Source organism: Tachyglossus aculeatus, chromosome 2 (genome assembly GCF_015852505.1).
Source record: "Tachyglossus aculeatus isolate mTacAcu1 chromosome 2, mTacAcu1.pri, whole genome shotgun sequence".
NCBI classification, from domain to species: Eukaryota; Metazoa; Chordata; class Mammalia; order Monotremata; family Tachyglossidae; genus Tachyglossus; species Tachyglossus aculeatus.
This window is the reverse complement of record NC_052067.1, coordinates 24,826,344-24,848,377: the sequence shown is the minus strand read 5'-3', so window position 1 is coordinate 24,848,377 and position 22,034 is coordinate 24,826,344. Positions and strand designations below refer to the sequence as shown.

Sequence of the window (22,034 nt, the reverse complement as noted above, 5' to 3'; positions counted from 1 at the left end):
CCTGGATTAACGAATAATCGAAATGCAAAGAAAAGCGGAATATTTCCTCCCCAAGAAACAAAACCTATAGGTAGTCACACTGGTTGCCCAACACCCTGGAAACCACCTTGCAGCTGAAATGTTGTTTGTGACCCAGGGCAAGTTGTATTATCTACTCTTTTGAGATGTAAATATTGTGGTGAGATCTAAGGACAGAGAAGTGTGACCTAATCAATAGAGTCATGGCCTTGAATTCAGAATGAATTCAAAGTTAAGCTGTCCAGGTTGTCCTTAGGGTGTTCATCTATAAAATGGAAATCATGATATTCTGAATAAATATCATTATTGTGCATATATGCTTGGTTACACAGCTTGCTGTGAGCAGGGAATGTGCCTGTTTATTGTTATATTGTACTCTCCCAAGCACTTAGTACAGTGCTGTTATCTTACTTGTACCTATCTATTCTATTTATTTTATTTTGTTAGTATGTTTGGTTTTGTTCTCTGTCTCCCCCTTCTAGACTGTGAGCCTGCTGTTGGGTAGGGACTGTCTTTATGTGTTGCCGACTTGTACTTCCTAAGCGCTTAGTACAGTGATGATGATGATGATGGCATTTGTTAAGCGCTTACTATGTGCAAAGTACTGTTCTAAGCGCTGGGGGGATACAAGGTGATTAAGTTGTCCCATGTGGGGCTCACAGTCTTAATCCCCATTTTACAGATGAGGTAACTGTGCTCTGCACACAGTAAGCGCTCAATAAATACGATTGATTGATTGATTGATTGATTGCTCTGCACACAGTAGGCACTCAATAAATACCTTGGAAACCCTGTCCCTAGTGAGAAGCTGTGGCTAAAACTCAACCTACTAATTAGTAACGGTAGTGATGGTATTTATTAAGTGCATATTCTGGGTCGAGGATTGTACTAAGTGCCAGTGTAGATACAAGATAACTGGATCTAACCCAGCTCCGACCCACATGGGGCTTACAGTCTGAGGGAGAGAGAATGGAAAAGAAAATGGAGACACAGGGAATTTCAGTCACTTGCTCAAGGTCACACGGGAATTATGCGGCAATACTGGGCCTAGAACCCAGGTTTCTGGGCTGCCAGTTCCACGCTCTTTCCACTAGACTGGGCTCCCTCCCCAATCCTTTGCTGCAGACCAATATATAGTAGAATGCCTGAGATGAATAGTTGCCCATTGGCTGATTGTGGATCCCTAGAGATGTCTTTTAGTCACTCAGTAGCATTTATTGCTCTTCTGGTCTATGTGGAGCCCTGTGCTAAGTGCTTGGGAGAATACAAAATAGTGTAAGAAGACTCCTTGTAGGGACCCCAGATGAGGAAAGGCCAACCTGCCTTTTGGTGGCACAGAAGTTCTTGACTCTTGGAGCTAATTTGCTAGAGCAATATTTCAATGACCAGATCTCCATTTTTTGTTTCCTTTGCCCTTCGATACCAAATTTAAACATTTGTCCTTGTTTTTCTAGTGTAGCTAAACAGTTTTTGCTACTATCCCTCATTTCCCCATCTTATCTACGCCTTTTGTATTGAATCTCCCTAGCTGATGTACTTTTGTGATCTAACAACCTCCAGCTGTTTAATATTGCTTGAGTGTGCTAATGCTTTGATCCTTTTAAATGCTTTGAAAGAAGCATGAAGGATTTTAAGTAGCTTAGGTGAGTGAAACAATACGGCCTATATTAACCATCTCCTTCCTTCCCTCTCCCTATTTCTCCCTGCCATCCCAAAACACATTATGAGAATTGAACCGCACATTCTGCACCACATCTGTGGGAAATTCTTGGTTGGAACTATGTGCTGTAAATTGACTGTACTAAATTGTACTAATTGATTGTACTAAAAGTCAGTGTGCGTGGTAAAGATATAGCACTGCCTACCTCTGTGTCAGTGAATATTTTTAGGTTTTTAGGCCTTGACTAAAGTCAGATAAAAAGAAGTCAGGTAACGGGACTGGTTGTCATTTGTGGCCAGTTACTTAATTGAACTGTGAGGGATTTGTTTATATCGATCCCCGATTTCAAGTGTTCATTGCCTTAGCCAGGTAGTTTCTGCTTCCAAAATTAAAACTCTTATAAATTATGCAAAGCTATCCACAGAGAGTAGCATAAGCATCACTGTCCCTGCTGTGGACAAAATGATGTGTTTGGTCAAATTGCCAGGCACTGAACAATAACAGCAAGGTGGAAATGACTGTCCTGAGTGTCGTTAATGGATTAAAGGTGGGTCCTGGCTCTGTGAGGCTCATGTTTTCTCCTCCAGGAATCACATCTGAGAATGAAGGTTGTATTCATTCCAAATGCCAAGCTGGAGCAGAGGAGAGGCACTGAAAGAAGTCCTGGTTCTGCCGTTTGTCAGCTTTTGTGACCTTGGACAAGTCACTTCACTTATCTGGGCCTCAGTTTCTCCAGCTATAAAATGGGGATTCAGTACCTGTTCACCATCTGCTTAGAACGTAAGCCCCATGTGGAATGGACTGTGTCCACCCTGATTAACTCATATCTACCTCAGGGCTTAGAAGAGTCCTTGGCACATAGTAAGCGCTTAGAAAATATGATAATAATAATAATAATAAGGATGACAACAAGAGAGTGGTCTTAAGTGTGGTGAGAGGACTCTCCAATCCTAGAAGCTCTAGCATCCTCTGCAGATTTTCTTCAGGGCTGATTAAACCACCATACAGCACTTGAAAAACAATACCAGAAACCTGTCACCTCTTCAGATTCTAGTTAATAATAATAATAGTAATAATGATTATTATTGTTATAAATGAAACAGTTAAATGATGATGATTATTATTATTATAAATGAAGCAGTTACAAGGTGCCAAACATATACTAAGTCCTAGGGAATTTTTTTTTTTGAGGGTAGTTGTTGATCATTTTCTATGTACCAAACACTGTTTTTCATTTTCTATGTACCAAACACTGTTTTAAGCACTGGGTTAGATATAAGTGGATTAGGTTGGACATACTTCCTATCCTGCATGGGGCTCACAGTCTAAGTAGCAGGAAGAACACGAGACCTGAGGCATAAAGAAATTAACCAAGGTCACACAGCAAGCATTTGGCAGAGGAAGGATTAGAACACATACCCCTGACCCCCAGGCACATGCTTTTTCCACTAGGCTTCACTGCTTCTCATAGATATAAGATAATCAGGTCAGGCATAGATCTTGTCCCACGTGGGGCTCACCGTCTAACAGTTTGGTTCTCTTCCTGAAAATGTTTCTTATTTCCAGGAATTTCTGAAAGCTTTCCCCTTTGTAGTAAGACCAAAGAAGAGGAAGCTGAAACCCCATACAGGTGAAGAACAACCCAGACTCTGGCCTCTATGTTTGTTGTTTCTCTCCATTCCTCCCTCCCCCATTAAACAGTTAAAGGGAATAGTAAAAAAGGAGGATTCAATTTAGGGGGGCGAGTACATTTATTCAGCTGGGCAGTGCAGTTTGTCCTACGGTGACCTAGAGCTGTAGAAAACATTTGCAGCACCTAGATACTCCCTAAAATGCACAATTGATCCAGGATGCAAATGTCTGTACTGGATATAAGAACTAATTGGTTATTTGATACTGAAAAGGCGAATCAGAAATGTGGGTGGTTCTCTCTTTTAAGGCTGGAGTCTGCAAGAGACACTCCAAGTTAAAATACAATCAAGCCAGCTCCATTTTTCGGAAGTACGGATGTAAATAGGACTCTATTTATTATTCTATTTTATTTATTCTATTTATTTTATTTTGTTAATATGTTTTGTTGTCCGTCTCCCCCTTCTAGACTGTGAGCCCACTGTTGGGTAGGGACCGTCTCTATATGTTGCCAACTTGTACTTCCCAATCAATCAATCAATCATATTTATTGAGCACTTGCTGTGTGCAGAGCACTGTACTAAGCTCTTGGGAAGTACAAGTTGCTAACATATAGAGACAGTCCCTACCCAACTGCTTAGTATAGTGCTCTGCACACAGTAAGCACTCAATAAATACGATTGAATGAATGAATGACTGAGAAGTCACTGTTGAATAGTTTGCCATAGAATTTCTGTAACTTTCTGGAAAAGCAATTGTCCCAAATGACAGAGACGATTACTTCTGGCAGGCAGTATTTTATATCTGAATCAGAAACAGCTTTTATTGATTATGGAACATAAGAAATTGCAGCCTGGGGTTTCGACAATCCAGTGCTGTGAGTTGGGATTAGCCTTATGGCTCCTGTTGATGCTAATGGGACCTGTGTGGCCACAGTAAATTTCCCTGTAACACCTGGGAAACTTACCGCCCTAATCATCTTAAGTCTAACCTAGGAATTTGGGGGTCATGGCTGTTTCTTTTATGTTCAGAGGAAACAAAATTAAAGAATGAAATTGCAGTTGTAAATACTGCCAGGCTTACTGTAGAGGCTGTTCTTTGTCATGCAGACAGATGCCTGTTGAGGATTATGGTCAAGATTAGGTCTCTCTCTCCCTCCCTCCATCCTTTCCCCACCCCCGCCTTCCTCTAAGCCAGGTACATAAAAAGAAGGAGCTAAGGTTTCTCAGTGGGAAAACCAGTCTAAATGGGCCTTCCCTGCCATCTTGGAATACAGGGTGTTTCTACTCTTTGATTCTTCCTGCCCACCTCTCATACCATTTCTCAGGATGCTTTATTGTGTTATGCCTGAGGCCCCATAAATTCATTAGCTAAACAAGCCGTGGATTTTCTTTCCGTGATTCTTTCTTGCTTCCTGCAGGGAGGGCCTCCCGTACTTCCAGTGGGTCACACCTGTGGGTTAGGGCTTTTCTTTCTTCAGTTTGGAGCCCTTCCTCTGTACTGTGAACCCTTCCTCCGGACTGTGAGCTCGTGCTCTGTCTGGTAGGCCACACTGCTTCTCAATTGGTGAGATTGATATATTTTTTTGACCTAAGAACTCAAAGCATGCCCATTGTTTTTTTAATGCCACTTGTTGCCACTTAATGCCACTTATGCTCCCCCTTCTAGACTGTGAGCCCACTGTTGGGTAGGGACCGTCTCTATATGTTGCCAACTTTTACTTCCCAAGCGCTTAGTACAGTGCTCTGCACACAGTAAGTGCTCAATAAATACGATTGATTGATTGATTGTCAGAGTATGAGGTAGGAAGAGTTAGGTGTTATTATCCCAAATTGAAGGCCTGAGATGCTGCGCAGGTGGCACAAGTTAGTGATAAACCAGTTGTGTGGGAAAATCTAGGTTCCTCACACCCCTCTCCTGACAGTTACACTGGACTACCGTCATCATTGTCACCATTAAAGTACTCACTGAATACCAACTAAGGGCAGAGCACTATACTATACATATCTATTCTATTTATTTTATTTTGTTAGTATGTTTGGTTTTGTTCTCTGTCTCCCCCTTTTAGACTGTGAGCCCACTGTTGGGTAGGGACTGTCTCTATATGTTGCCAATTTGTACTTCCCAAGCGCTTAGTACAGTGCTCTGCATATAGTAAGCGCTCAATAAATACGATTGATCATGATGATGATGATGATACTAGGTGCTTTTTCTGTTGGGGGAAGGGAATATGTCTGCTCATTCTTATAGTGTACTTTCCCAAACACTTAGAACAGTGTTTTGCACACAGTAAGCGTTCAATAAATATGACTGAATAAATGAATTAAGCAGTTGCACCTGAAATTCTGCAATTCTGAAATTTAGGATGCAGGGCAGCTGTACCAATGGAGTTCATTCCAAATCAAGTCGTCTTCATGGTTTTTGTCCCTTTGCACTGACCACTAGACAGCCCCCAGCAGCTTTGACTGCACTGCAAATAAATTTGTCTCAAATGCCCAGAGAACACGTACATACAAACAGTTTACACACAAGCATGTGGATTGCATAGCCAAGGGGACCACATGGTGCAAGTTACCATTCCAGTCAGACTGAGTGATGCAAGGGCTTAGGGACTCAGAACAATTTTACAGTGACCCAGAGAAACTCCAATAAGGAATCAGGACAGTCTTGCCAGATACCCATAAATGTTATGAGACTTTTGGAATGAGTGCCCAGCCATTGGAAAGAACTGACATTTAATGCCTTTGAATGGACGCTAAGCCTTCACTTTTCCATCTTGGCTATTTTCTGCCTTAAACAGTCCCAGGATACTACACCCCTGCCTTCCAGGGAGCCCCGTTCAATAAGGGTACTGAGATCTGCATAACCAGGATGGGGAAAAGAGATGCAAGAGGAGAAAGGCAAGTTTCACCTTTCATTCTGTAGTGGTCTCAGACTCATGACAAACTTTGGCTAAAATTTAGTAGATGCAGCATATGGTGAAAGGTCATGCACTTATATAGTTCACATAACCATTTGCAATCCACTTGATTGTAAGCTCCTCAGCAATTAGAACAGTGCTTTGCCCATAGTAAGCACTTAATAAATGCCAATATTATTAAGGGCAGGGATCGTGTCTGTTGACTCTATTGTATCGTTCCCAAATGCTTAGTACAGTGCTCTGCACAGACTAAGTGCTCAACCCTAGGAATTAATTGCAAAATTAGAAACTCCCATTTGGCACACCACAGGTAGCTTTACTGTACACGACCATGGATCTTCTAGACTGTGAGCCCACTGTTGGGTAGGGACCGTCTCTATATGTTGCCAACTTGTACTTCCCAAGCGCTTAGTCCAGTGCTCTGCGCACAGTAAGCGCTCAGTAAATACAATTGAATGAATGAATGACTGATGCGGTGTGATTTGCAGATGTATTTGCTTGGACACAAATATCTCTCCCGATAAGGTAATGATCTATCTAAACTTGCATGCCATTTATTTTCTACTGCTTTTGAAACCAGGATGTTGGACAACTTTACATATATGGAGAGTGTATCAGGACTGATTTCCATGCCATTGCAGATTTCCTTCAAGTCTTATCCCCCTACACCAGTTCTTTTCAGTTTTTAAGATGGTTTATTTTGAGGTTCAGGTAGTTATTGTGCTTATTTTGTAGGTCAGGAGATGACTATTTCCAGTTATTGGCTACTATTAGTATTCTCCAGGAGAAATGACTTCATCTGCCACTAAAATGCAGCTACTTCTGGGGCGGAACACACCAGCTGTTAAATATTCTCCATTGGCATGGCAGACAGTTCAAGACAGAAAGTGAAGCGCACTGTCACAGGCAGCTGAAACTGGAGGCAGAATTTCAAGCAGGCAGAATGCAATTACCTAAATTGAAATTAGGCCAGGACTCGCTCCCCATCTGTTGGTGGAAAGTGCCGGGAGAGCTTTAATGAGGGTAAGTGGTCAGGACCCTAGCCTTAGGAGTCATCCAAAAGGCAGGCATAAAAAAAACCTGCAATAAAATCAAGCCCCTCTACTTGAAAGGACATGGCACTAAGCATTGGGAGCGCAGGCTGCGCTTGCTCTGGAGGGAAGGGAACGTTTATGGATTGGGAGGCTAAACATTTGTACGGTGACTTCCTTGGGCAAGAACATGGTCCAGACAATGGTTAGATTCATTCAGTTGTATTTTTTGAGTGCTTACTGTGTGTAAAGCACTATACTAAGTATGTGGGAGAGTACAATACAACGACAGACACACACAACAATATCACAGTCTCGAGTTATATCGGGATAGACAAAAAAATTCCCCAAACCGCACAAATTGAATTCAGTGCACCTTTTCTCCGGTCTGAATCATCATCGGCAGCATTTACTGAGCGCCTTCTTTGTGCCGAGCTCTCTACTGAGCCTTTGGGAATGGACAGGTCTTCCGGTAGGACTTTATTGAGAGGTATTGCATTCTTCTTCTACAGGCCTTGGTAGTAAAGTTGTTCCTACACAAATCCAACCAAATGCATTCCTGGGAGAGTGAAACAAAATATGTGTGGTGCCTGAGCAAACTATAGCTCCTGGCATTTACGCAAACACCATAATCTTTCAATTAAACAGACCAGGTTTGTTCAAATGCCCAGGTGCCCTATTTGCTAAGCGCACCAGGGAAACCAATGTGGACTATAAGCTCTTTGTGGGCAGGGAACGTGTCTACCAACTCTATTATATTGTACTCCCCTAAGTGCCTAGTACAGTTCTCTTAACACAATAAGCTATCAATAAATATGATTGATTGATTGGATACTTGATGATAGGCTCTTTCCCGGATTAAGCCTTCTTTTCCCCAGCTCCCTCTCCCTTCTTCATCATCTCTCCACTTGGTTCTGTGTCCTTTGGCATTTGGTATCCACCCCTCAGCACTGATGCACTTGGTTCTGTGTCCTGTGGCATTTGGTATCCACCCCCCAGCACTGATGCACATATCTATACATTATTTCTATTGATGTCTTGCCTCCCCCTCTAGACTGTAAGTTCACTGTGGACAGGAAAATTCCTACCAACTCTGTTGTATCGTACTTTCCCAAGTGCTTAGTACAGTGCTGTGCACACAGTAAATGCCCAGTAATTACCATTGACTGATGGGGACCAGTTTCTCAGAAACAGACCCCTTTGGAAGTATCTGCTTTAACTCCCAGACACATTTTCTTCTTGATATTTAATACACTTTTTACTTCATAATATGCCTTAATAGTGGGAGGTGAGGCAAGAGAGGAGTGAGAAGAAGATGGAGAAGGGGAAAGAGGAAAAAAAAAATTAATGAATGTAAATATTCTTCCATTCAAAATCCCTATAAAAATACTCTGCATAGAGTGGTTCGTTCATCGATCTACATGTGCACTGTAGGAAGAGAATGCAACTGTATTTTTGAGGACTATGTATTTTCCTTTTGGTTTACTGCCCAGTTGGATAGTTTATTCTGCTGTCAGAACCACAGTTCAGCTCTGAGAGAGAAGGTCAGAGTGGGCATCTCATTTCCTCGAACTTAAACTGGTCTCCCTTGTGGCTTGATACTCTATAGGTGAAGCCCAGGTGACGGATTAATTGAAAGCTGAAGCTCGGTGGTGCTATTGGTCCTGGGTTGGTTCATATCCCACTTTCCTGCTTCCCTTTATCAAAGGAGGAATGGTGCTGTATTTATCTTGGCCTTGTGTCTGATCCTGTCAGCACGAAGTTGACAAATCCATAACACGGTTTGCTTCAAGTATGCTTCCACCTGCATCCCTTCATAACGCTACCATATGAGGCAGAAGAGAAATGGGAAGACTCATAGCGGTGGGTGTGGTGGCATGATATCAGAAGTGATTCTAGGCCAAACCCGAATACTTCCAGATGGCACCACTACCCCCTGTGTTTGGTGCCTTGGTATTTGTATGGTGGTCTTTGAGAAGGTGAGGCCTCTCCTCGCAGCTACGGGAACAATTTGGCATCCTTGTCAGTGCCACCTGAAGTGAGATTCAGATCACTTCAATTTAGTTCAGCTCAGGCTACTTCCCTACATCTTAGTTGGGACTCTGCCTGGAGTGGACTGGGTTAGGAAGGGAATGTCTACTCACGCACAGAGTCAAAAGACAGTCATGGATTCATGCCTATTCAAAAACTGGTCAGAGCCTCATCAGATGGGGAACCTCTCTATGTGGCCAAAGGTCACCACTCCAACAAGCCATTTTTGATTGGAGACCCACTATGTTCACATAGCCCTCCAGTTGGCAGGAGAGAGATGGGGCGGAACATGGAACAACTTGAAAGTTCATCTGTCAACAGGCAGGCAGACGGATGCCAAGGTTTCTGGAAGCTTTGGGAGACAGGACCAGTGTGGTTACTGGGTCTCCCCTTGTTCCCCTAAACCTGTCATTCCATTCCCCCTGATTTAAGATGAATCATTAAAGAAAATACAGGACTGTAAACCAACTCCTTTCAAGTGCCTTGGAGTCTGACTCCCTGGGAATCTCTCCCCTCTCATCAAAGACCCACATATTTTTACCTTCAGCCTCAGTACTCTCAATCCCCCAATTCCTTCTTCACAACCCTTGGAGTCAGGAATCTTAATCCCTTCAAGGCCCTACTGAGAGCTCACCTCCTCCAGGAGGCCTTCCCAGACTGAGCCCCTTCCTTCCTCTCCCCCTCGTCCCTCTCTCCATCCCCCCCATTTTACCTCCTTCCCTTTCCCACAGCACCTGTATATATGTATATATGTTTGTACATATTTATTACTTTATGTATTTATTTTACTTGTACATATCTATTCTATTTATTTTCTTTTGTTAGTATGTTTGGTTTTGTTCTCTGTCTCCCCCTTTTAGACTGTGAGCCCACTGTTGGGTAGGGACTGTCTCTATATGTTGCCAACTTGTACTTCCCAAGCGGTTAGTACAGTGCTCTGCACATAGTAAGCGCTCAATAAATACAATTGATTGATTGATTAATCAAGTCGATTTATTTAATAATTATCATTTTGGTATTTTTTAAGTGCTTGCTATGTGCCAGGCACCGTACTAAACATTGGGGTAGATGCAAGCAAACCGGATTGGACACAGTCCCTGTTCCACATGGGCTCACTTTCTTAATTCCCATTTTACAGATGCGCAAACAGAGGCCCAGAGAAGTTAAAGTGACTTGCCCAAGGTCACGCAGCAGACACATGGTAGAGCGGGGATTAGAACCCAGGTCCTTCTAACTCGCAGGCCAGTGCTCTATACACTGGGCCACGCTGCTTATATTTCCTGTCTTCTATTAGACTGTAAGCTCAAGAGTAGAAACTGTACCATCTACTTTGTGTGGTTCCAAACACCTTGTTCAGTGCTCAGCAAACAGAAGCTGTTAAATGCTGCTGTTAATAATGATTATTGGAGGTAAGAGGAGTGTGGGAAACAGGGGGAATCTGGGGGTAGATTGAACTCTTCTAGCTTACAGGTGCTTTTCACAGTGATAATAATAATACTTATTATAAACTGCTACTTATGTGTCAAGCACTGTACTAAGCACTGGGGTAGGTAATAATAATAATGATGGCATTTATTAAGCTCTTACTATGTGCAAAGCACTGTTCTAAGCGCTGGGGAGGTTACAAGGTGATCAGGTTGTCCGACGGGGGGCTCACAGTCTTAATCCCCATTTTACAGATGAGGTAACTGAGGCCCAGAGAAGTGAAGTGACTTGCCCAAAGTCACACAGCTGACCGTTGGCGGAGCCAGAATTTGAACCCATGACCTCTGACTCCCAAGCCCGTGCTCTTTCCACTGAGCCATGCTACTTCTCTATTTCTTACCTTATGCTAAATGCAGTCAAACCAGAAGCACAGGTAGTGATTAGGAAACCTCTGCCTCCAAAGCCTGTGCTCTTTTCCACTGGGCCACATCAGATTAGACACAGTCTCTGTCTCATATGGGGCTCAATCTAAGTAGTCCATTATACAGTTGAGGAGACTGGGGCACAGAGAAATTGTGGTTTTCCCGAGGTCATACAGCAATCAAGTGACAGAGCCAGTATTAGGCCCTAGGTCCTAGGACGTTGTGCCACAGCTCTGCCATCCAGAAGTCGGAAAAAGTTTTGTGTGTTTTGTGTGATAAGCATCCCCCATCCCTCCCTTCACTGAGAGAAGTCTTAAAGAGTTAGCAGGTCTCCTAGGCTGTGGGTGTTCAAGAAGCTTCGTAAATACGGTCGTTATCGGGACATGAGTAGTAGTGGAACAGATCAATCAATCAATTGTATTTATTGAGTGCTTACTGTGTGCAGAGCACTGGACTAAGCGCTTGGGAAGTACAAGTTGGAAAGAGACATGTGTTCACCTTAGACTTTTAAGAGGTGGCTCACAGAAACATTAATCCCACTAGAGTTAAGCTCCCTATTTACAGGCAGCACGTCTACCAACTCTGTTATAATAATAATAATAATAATAATTTTGATATTTGTTAAGCACTTACTATGTGCAAAGCACTGTTCCAAGCACTGGGGAGGTTACAAGGTGATCAGGTTGTCCCATGTGGGGCTCACAGTCTTAATCCCCATTTTACAGATGAGGTAACTGAGGCCCAGAGAAGTGAAGTGACTTGCCCAAAGTCACACAGCTGACAAGCAGCAGAGCCGGATTAGATCCCATGATGTCTGACTCCAAAGCCCCTGCTCTTTCCACTGAGCCTGTATTTTCTCAAGTGCTTAGTACAGTGCTCTGCACGTAGTAATAATAATAATAATAATGATGGCATTTGTTAAGCACTTACTATGTGCTAAGCACTGTTTTAAGCTCTTGGGGGGTTACAAGGTGATCACGTTTCCCCACGTGGGGTTCACAGTCTTCATCCCCATTTTACAGATGAGGTCACTGAGGCTCAGAGAAGTTAAGTGACTTGCCCAAGGTCACACAGCAGACATGTGGCAGAGCCGGGATTAGAACCCATGACCTCTGACTCCCAAACCCGGGCTCTTTCCCCTGAGCCACGCTGCTTCTCTTGTTAGAGCTCAACAAATATTATTGCTTGATTCACTTCACCCACACAATTCAATCTAGGTTGGTACTATAAGGTAGGTTTGGCCCTTGTGGATTTAAGCCCCAAATGGACATTCTTTCCAAAATTCTTTGTAAAATACTTAACCAAAACATGTAGAATCATCCCCAGTGTGGTATTGGGTAAAAATCATTTAACTAGTTTGTGCTTTTAATTTAATTTAATTTTTTCCCCCTCTATAAGAAGGGGCAATAACATTTTCCTTTCACAGGGGTGTGATAACACTTTCCTTTCAGAGGGGTGTGATGAGAATTAATTAGTTATTGTTTGTAAAAGTGCTTTCAAAATGTTAACTGCTTGGTATTATTATGGAGAGGTTCAACTAATGCTAATTACCTCTCCCTATCACCCCTGAATAACAAGTCACCTGCAGGGCTTTTATGGGAGGACTAGTGTTCTGAAGAGAAATAGATTTTGTGGCGAAGACATGAAAAAGGTGCTGTTTTATGTCCTACTAAATAGTTCTGTAGAAGGAGGGTAAACTTTCAGTAAAGGGCTAAAAAGAAAAGATTTTACATTACTAGAGCAAGTCTCAGGGTGACCATTAATTGTCTGTGTTTTTGGTGTTTATGAGTGTCAGTAAACTTCAGCATTTTACGTTCTCCCCATTACCTTCAGTCATAAAATTCCTAAAAAAAAAATGGGTTTTCTAAAGGCAAAATAAGCATAATCATTTAAACTACAGAAAGGTACTTGAGAAGGAGGATTCTGAATACAGACTGGTAGACATTGAATTGCTTTCTAGCCTTGGGTGCAATGGTAACATTAACTAGATTGTTGTGATTTAGTGGTATTTGCAGAGATGTCATCTCCCAAAGGAAAATCATAATTTCCAGTGCTATTCTCTGGACTCGGCCCTTCTTGAAGAAGGGAATCTAGAATGGAATTGAATCTTGGGACGTCGATGGCTATTATTTTGAGGTTTGTGCACTCTGTGTGTGTGTGTGTGTGTGTGTGTGTGTGTGTGTGTGTGTGTGTCTAGTGGAGGAAGATTATTTTCTTCTAATAACAAAAGCATATGGGCTTTTTGTTTTCTGAAGGTGCCTAGTCTTTTTTTTTTTTTTTTTTGGACAATCTGTAATTGCCCGATTGTGAACTCTCGTCAATTCCCAAAGATATCCTTTCAATCACTCGTGGGATCTAGGGAGAGCATAAGGCATGAAGTTTGGTTATAGAAATGATGAGGAATGAGGGACAGAGAAAGAGGCCAGAAAGAGCAGATAGAAGTAAATGGACTGTGAAGATGCTCAAGTTTCTTTTTCTGTAATGTGGTTTCAAAAAACACCATTTTAACCTAAAACAAATTCATCTTAAGACTCCACCAGGAAACTGCAGTTACAGGAATGAAAGAAGGGAAACCAATGTTTACTTTTCTTTAGATTTCTTTTTTCCATCCCATTTGCTAATGGACACTACAGCTTTTGGACTGGAAGTTCGCAATATCAGTGAAAAGGTCAGGATACAACAAGGAAGTGGTGGCATCAGAAATAAATTTCTGACCAGGCTAGCCGAACACCTTATAAGCATAAGTAGTCACTTCTCTGATACATTCTTGGTCGGTCAGTCAGTGGCATTTGAGTGCTTACCAACCGCCAAGCATTGAAATAGGGGCATGGGAGATTAACAGTCAATCGGTTGATGGTATTTATTGAGCAATAATTCTTACTGTGTGCAGAGCAATGTAGTAAGTGTTTGGGAGAGCACAGAATTGGTAGGGATAATCTCTGCCCCCAGGTAGCTTACAGTCTAGAGGGGGAGACAGACATTAAAATAAATTACAGATAGGGAAAGTAGACTTACAAAAGTGGGGGTGAGGGTCAAGTTCTTAAGGGGTAGAGATAATAATAATAATAATAATAATAATGGTGGTATTTGTTAAGCACTTACTATGTGCAAAGCACTGTTCTAAGCACTGGGGGGGCTACAGGGTGATCAGGTTGTCCCACTTGGGGCTCACAGTCTTAATCCCCATTTTACAGATGAGGTAACTGAGGCACAGAGAAGTTAAGTAGCTTGCCCAAGGTCACACAGCAGACATGTGGTGGAGCTGGGAATCGAACCCCTGACCTCTGACTCCCAAGCCCTCACTCTTTCCACTGATAGGCAGATAGGGAAAACAAGGGCCCCGTATTAATAAATGCAAGATGCATTCATTCAATCATATTTATTGAGCACTTACTGTGTGCAGAGCACTCTACTAAGCGCTTGAGAAGTACAAGTTGGCGACATATAGAGACGGTCCCTACCCAACAACGGGCTCACAGTCTAGAAGGGGGAGACAGACAACAAAACAAAACATGTGGACAGGTGTCAAGTTGTTTGGGCGCCTTGCCGGATGCCAGATGCAGAGACACATAGGTCTGTTTTGACATTGCACCACTTTCTATCCAGATAGATGTTGTGTTGTCCAAAGGATGTTCCATATATCCCTATCCAAAACATCTACTGGAAACAAATGTTATATGGACCAACCAAATATATCAAGCAACCTTTAAAAGCATCAATTTTAATTTCTGCTTGCACAAAAAAAATTGTTCCAGAAAGTCATTTTTAAAGTCCAACATGTACAAACCAACATTGTTTTGTTCATATGATAATAATAATAATGGCATTTATTAAGCATTTACTACGTGCAAAGCACTGTTCTAAGCGCTGGGGAGGTTACAAGGTGATCAGGTTTTCCCACATGGGGCTCACAGTCTTAACCCCCCTTTTGCAGATGAGGTAACTGAGGCACAGAGAAGTTAAGTGACGTGCCCAAAGTCACACAGCTGACAAGTGGTGGTGCCCGGATTTGAACCTATGAACTCTGACTCCAAAGCCCGGGCTCTTTCCAGTGAGCCACGCTGCTTCTCATATGAAAGAAAATTGCTGCTGTAACATGTTTTGTTCATATATATATGCTTACATACATGTGTATATATTACACATTGATATTTATTACTCTATTTTACTTGCACATATTTACTATTCTATTTTGTTAATGATGTGCATATAGCTTTAATTCTGTTTGTTCTGATGACTTTGACACCTGTCTACATGTTTTGTTCTGTTGTCTGTCTCCCCCTTCTAGACTGTGAGCCCATTGTTGGGTAGGGACCGTCTCTATACGTTGCCAACTTGTACTTCCCAAGCGCTTAGTACAGTGCTCTGCACACAGTAAGCACTCAATAAACGTGATTGAATGAATGAATGAATATATACTATAGAGAGAGATATATACACTATATAGATAATACATATATAGAGAGAGATGTCTGAAACAGATGTGTTTGGGGTAAAGGCGGTGGCTTTAAACAGAGATTATTTTTCTCTGGATGAGTAAAAAAGTTTAATATACCATCACCAATTATTGCATCTAGGTGCTCTTTAAAATTTCTTGTGTTCAAAGAATGTTTTGTAAACTGCTCACAATGAAACAATTGGAACATTTTTGGCCTGGACTTCTGCAGTTTTTTTGGTTTTATTCCAAAGGAGAAACCCTGTGACAAAACCAAATGTAATCATATAGACACAACTTGGCCAACTGAAGCTGGGAGGTCAGTGGGTAAAGGGGCAATTCCTTTTAGAAATATGTGTTTGCCGTGTGATGAAGTGGCTATTTATCTCACCCATTTTGGGTTTCGCAGAAAGCTTTATTTTTTTTTTCTTTCATGTATTTCCTATCATCTACTGTTGTTGAAGCAAAGCATGTCAAAAGGTGTATTTGTGTGTTATGCCATTAGAATTTGTCAGCTGCATTAGAAGACAATTAACTTGATAAACTACAAAATGGTGAGGTCCTTTGTTCAGAGATTTAGTGTCAGGGTCTAAAATTGATAGGTCCAGAAAGATCAGTGTTCTTCTTGTAAATCCATTGGAGACAAGGTGTCAGCAATCTCTTCAGTGTCCTTTAGAAAATAAATTTAATGGGTAAATAGATTAGACAATTGTGACAATATCTGAAATGGAAGCCAAGGCTAATTAGTGGTTGAATTATTTTACCTGTTATTGTTATTGCCAAGGAAGGACAATTTTCTCAAACTCTTGCTTTGGTAGTTTATTTTGATGTATGCTTATTTTTGATGTATGCTTACTGCTTCCCGAAATATACATTTTTATTTGTAAGGAATTTTCTTAAATTGCTGCTTGATGGTGAACGGGGCCATTTTTTATTAGAAATACACACAAAGGGGCTTTATTTGATTTTGCAGTCACTTCTTTGTAGAGCCTCTTGGAACATGGGGGGAAGATTTGGGGATTTATTTTGAGGGATTGCTTGGTTTGCTTTTCATTTCTCCAACTTCTTTAGAGACTAGAGTGTTTGGCCCTTGCTTTTCCCCTTCCTGTGGAGTAGCTCTTCTGTCAACCCTACCTGCCATTTGGGTCTGACACAAGCAGCGAGACTTAGTTACTCTATTTTTAGAACTTACCTCTGACGTATATTTTTTCCCCTTCTCTTCTAGAATTGTTTTGTCCTAAGTTTCGTCCTAGTCCAGTTTCCCAGTAGTCAGAACGTTTCTCTAAAGCTATATTGTCTCATATCATTTATGCTTTAGATTATATTAAGTCAGTTGGGTCTAAGGTTTTCCTCACATGCCTGAATTATAATCATTTCCAGCTTCTCTTAATGAGCTCAGAAGTATCCCGGGCTCAAGGTGATCAGCCTGACCACTAGGAGAAAAGGCAGTGGTGAAATGAATCTTCCAATTTCCGAGGAAAATAAACTCGTCTTTCTTTGGATAGTTTTTTTGCAGTAGACTGGGCAGGTGAACATTGACTTATTTGTAATAAAAATAGTAATAATTGTGGTATATATGTGCTTGCCATGTGCCAAGCCCTGGGCCAAGAGCTGGGCTGAAGACAATACAGTCAGATCAGAGACTGATCTATGATGCAGTGTGTCTTGCTGGAGAGAGCACAGGCTTGGGAGTCAGAGGATGTGGGTTCTGATTCCGGCTCTGCCATTTGTCTGCTGTGTGACCTTGGGCAAGCCATTTGACTTCTCTGTGCCCCACATATCTCATCTGTAAAATGGGGATTGAGACTGTAAGCCCCACATGGAGCAACCTGATTACCTTGTGTCTACCCCAGTGCTAAGAACAGTGCTTGGCACGTAGTAAGTGCTTAACAAATACCATAAACCACCCCCCAAAAAAATAAAAAATAAAGCCCACTATCCTTTTTCCCTTTGCTCCTTAGAACCTCAGAGACACTGTCTGGGTCTAAACCAGTGGGATGATTGGGGTTTTAAGACCTTATGACACATGTTTCTGCACCAGAGTGTAACAAATGTATCCAGGTGAACCTGGGCTCTTTTAGTGTCCATGGATAAATTTATTGCTTAGACCTCTAAGACGGCATGTAAACTGTATACTACTTTGAACCGGTATCTGCTATAACTCGATCATTTAAATGGAAAATAATAATAATTAAATGGAGCAGGAATGACTTGAGGACATGGTACCTTAATTGTCTTGCCTGCCAATAACTTCAAATTAAATTTAAAAAACTAAACAAAAACACTTCACAAAGTAGAGGACCCTCTTTGGCCCCATGCTTAACATGACTAGGACCTGAAAGTGGGAAATGGAAGATATTAGAAGAGTATGATTAATCAATTGCTGTCGCAAACATGATGATGATTTTACACTGAGATGAATTCATCATCCTAACATCTGGATGTTGGCTACTTGAGTGGTAATTAGAGGCAAAGTTATCCAGGCTGGTTTCTTTATGCTTGAGGTGAGAAGATGTCGTTAGGTTGGGAAGGCATTTGGTAGAAATTTTACTTTACCCGATGTCAGCTCAATCAATCGTATTTATTGAGTACCCTGTGTGTACCAGGCACTTGGGAGAGTCCAGGAAAGGCAAGAGACATGATTGCTGCCTATAAGGAAGCACTCAATCAGCTTTCCCCCTCCTCTCCAATGCTGATAATAATTATAGAATTTTTAAGAAATTACTATGTACCAAGTACTGTTCTAAGCACTGGGGTAGATACAAGGTAATCAGGTGGGGCTCACAGTCTTAATCCCCATTTTACAGATGAGGTAACTGAGGCACAGAGACGTTAAGTGACTTGCCCGAAGTCACATAGCTGACAAGCGGCGGAGCCGGGATTAGAACCCATGACCTCTGACTCCCAAGCCCGTGCTCTTTCCGCTAAGCCATGCTGCCTCTCATAATAATGGTATCTGTGAAGCGCTTACTGTGTGCTAAGCACTGTTCTAAGCGCTGGGGGAGATACAAGGTAATCAGGTTGCCGCAGGTGGGGCTCCCAGTTCCCCAGATGGGGTAACTTAGGCCCAGAGAAGTGAAGTGGTTTTCCCAAGGTCACACAGCAGAGCATCAGAATCCAGGTCCATTGACTCCCAAGCCCGGACTCCAGACACAAAGCCCACCCACTTCACTCCTCTAACGCCAGCCTATGCTACCTCAGTCTTGTCTGTCATTCTGCCAACTTCTTGCCCACATCCTCCCTCTGACTTGGAACTCGTCTCCCTTCATTTATGAAAGACCACTACTCTCCCCACCTTCAAAGCCATCCTACAATTACATCTCATTTCCCCTACTCCCTCACTCCCTCTGCCACCTGCATCACACTTGAACTTGATATGCACCTCACCCTCCATTTCATAGCACTTCTGCATATATCCATTACTTATTTTAATGGCCGTCTCCCACTCTAGGCTGTAAACTCGTTGGCAGGGAACGCATCTACCAATTCTGTTGTCTTGTACTCTCCCAACCAACCAATCAATCAATCATATTTTCCAAATACTGACTTTGTGCAGAGCATTATACTAAGCGTTTGGGAGAGCATTCATTCATTCAATCATATTTATTTATTTTCTAGACTGTGAGCCCACTGTTGGGTAGGGACTGTCTCTTTATGTTGCCAACTTGTACTTCCCAAGTGCTTAGTACAGTGCTCTGCACACAGTAAGTGCTCAATAAATATGATTGATTGAGCGCTTACTGTGTGCAGAGCACTGTACTAAGTGCTTGGGAAGTACAAGTTGGCAACATATAATACAACAGAGTTGGTAGACACGTTCCCTTGCCCATAAGGCTCTCCCAAGTGCTTAGTACAGTGTTCTACACAGAGTCAGTGCTCAATAAATACCATCGGTTGATTGACTCTTTTCATGTTACTGGGCAGATCATCAGTTGTGGCAGGCACAGCAACTTTGAATTTTGAATGCTCAAGATTGGCACCCTTACAGCCACCCTTCTGCAGTGCTGAAGGTACAAGTGGCTCTGAAAGGAGCTGCTACAATGGAGGAAAAAGAATGTCTTAACTCTGGATCGGCAGCCTGGGGGATCATGGCTAACAATAGACAGGGAATTTGGTCGGGCCTGCTGAAGCTCTGATTGCTGAATTCCGTTGGAGAGGGGTGCCTAGAATAAAAACAATTGTGGTATTTGTTAAGCCTGTGTGCAAGGGCTGTACTGAGCGCTAAGGTGGGTAACCAGGTCATAAGGAATCCCTGACCCCACATGGGGCTCACAGTGTAAATGGGAGGGAGAATGGGAATTTCATCTCCATTTTACAGATAAGGAAACTGAGGCACAGATAAATCAGGTGAGTCGTGCAGGGTGGAGCTAGGATTAGAATCCAGGTCCTCTGACTCTCAGGCCTGTGGTCAAAACTGGGCCAGAGTTTATCCTTTCTGCACTTTGCTCATGTCCCTATACCCCTGTGAAGGGCAGGGGCAAATATTCTAAGGGGCAACCAATCAACCATGGTGTTGGTTTGTCTGGCTCCATCTACTCTGTTGACTGGGAGTGGGGAGGGTGGAGGGAGGAGGGTCTCAGGGTTTCCGGAGCCCACCCTCTCTGACAGAAGCCTCTTGTCCGCTTCCCAACCATGACTATTTAGTGCTCGCGGGAACCCAGCCGATCTGACAGAGTGGCACGGAGCTCAACACTGGCGTGCCCATGTCCCAGGCATGCGTGCACACCAAAATCAAAACACAGCTGGCAGGTCTAATTTTAGATTCGCCTGCCTTGAAAAGGGTCTCTTTAAGGAAATACATTTTCTCTGAAACAATTTGTATTATAATACAACAGCTGACAGCGATGCCTGGATATTACATATTATTAGAAAAAAAATCATTGCCTAGTAATTATGGGTTTTTTTTTTTATTTAGAAATAATTATCAGAGAGGCTGTTAAAAAAGATCCATGAATCAAATTAATTATAAAGGGATATAATTTGAGAAAAGCTTGGTGATTAAAAACAAAAATCCGCTTTTTTTTATTTTGAAGGACCAGAAAAGGGCCGGTAGTTTCCTGTGGTTAAAGTTAGAGTCAGAATGATCCCTGGCCGTCTGGTCCTTCCTTTGATTAGCGGGTGTTATCCATTCATTAGGTCAGTGGGATTTATTGAGCGCTCACTGTGTGCAGAGCCCTGTACTAAGCATTTGGAAAGTACAGTTCAGCAGTGATATGTATTCCGAGGTGACTTTCAGATCAAGGTGTCAATCTCGGTGGAGGTAGCATCTCCCCTCTCCCATCCCTTCTAGGCCCTGTTTATTCCCAGGAGGATGTGGGACCACCCCTGTTTATTCCCAGGAGGATTCAAAGGTGTGGGACCACCCCTTGGGGGGATTCTCCCTCCCTACCTGGTGGAGGGGCCTCAGTTTCTCCTCCAGGGGGGCACGGATGCTGGGCCAGGGATGGGGCGCTTATAATAAACGCTAGAATAAACCCTCGCTGGCCCTTGGATCCCCTTCCCTGTGCCAGCCAGGCAGCGGGGCTGGAAAAATGGCTTTGCTTTCCCAGCTAGCCAGCAGAGGGAAACGAGGCTTTGCTTGCAGCAGGCAGAGCTTGGAAGCGGCCGGTTTTTTCTTGGAGGAAATACTGCAGCCTTCTGGACTGCGTATGCCTCTCCAGGGAGAGGCTCCCTATGTAGTTCCACCCACAGGCTGGAAGGAGGGGGTTTGAATGAAAGACAAGAGAAGCGCTAAACACCATGCCACTCTGCTAAGGAGGACAGCAACAGCTAGGCTGGGAACGCTTTCTTTTTTTTTTTTTTCTTTTTCCTTTTTTTTCTTTTTCCTTTTTTTTTTTTAATTGGGGGAGGAGAGAAAGACAGACACAGAGAGAAAGAGAGAGGGAAAGCCGGTCTGCGGAGATTCGGAGTTGCTTTGCTTTCCTGATTCCTCCAACAGGACTTTTCCCCCCCCTCCTCCAGACATTGGGCATTGACATTACTACAGACAAGCCGGTTAGAGAAGAAAACGCCATATCCCGAGTGTCAGGAGGGGGTGGGGAGGGGTGGCGAAGAAGATTTGGTGTGTGTGTTTCTTTTTTCTTTTTTTTCCCCCCCGCTTTTTTTTTTTTTGTCTTTTCTCCTTTTAAAATTCTTGCTGTGTTGGAACTAGCGAGCAGTCTAAAGCAAGGAAGTCTCGAAAGCCTCATCATTCATCAGCACTGTCAGGAATAGTGGTTTAAGAGGAAGAAAGGCCTGGGGCACTACACCCTGTCAACGAGTTCCCTGCATCGGAGATAAAGATTCCAGCTACATGGGCAAACGCTTGGAACAGCAACCAATGTACCCCCAGTACACTTACTACTACCCTCATTATCTCCAAACCAAGGTATGGTAACTAAGCTCTCCTGTGCCTGTCCGGTACCGTTGGTCTAAATCACCGAGCACTCGGCCAAGGTGATGGATAGACGAGAGGTGCGAATTC

General features: G+C 42.8%; 1 protein-coding gene across 8 annotated transcripts in view; it reads left to right on the top strand.

The window, feature by feature from the left end:
* RBMS3 (RNA binding motif single stranded interacting protein 3) overlaps positions 1-22,034 on the top strand; it is a 1,223,284-nt gene that overhangs the window by 509,745 nt on the left and 691,505 nt on the right. For 3 of the 8 annotated variants that reach the window (XM_038740838.1, XM_038740841.1, XM_038740839.1), the window contains exon 1: positions 21,433-21,938. The exons of the other annotated variants lie outside the window; for them this stretch is intronic. In XM_038740838.1, the coding sequence (XP_038596766.1) occupies positions 21,864-21,938 (75 nt within the window). In that variant the 5' untranslated portion in view covers positions 21,433-21,863. Of the gene's footprint in view, positions 1-21,432; positions 21,939-22,034 lie in introns of those variants that run through there. 8 annotated transcript variants of the gene reach the window in all.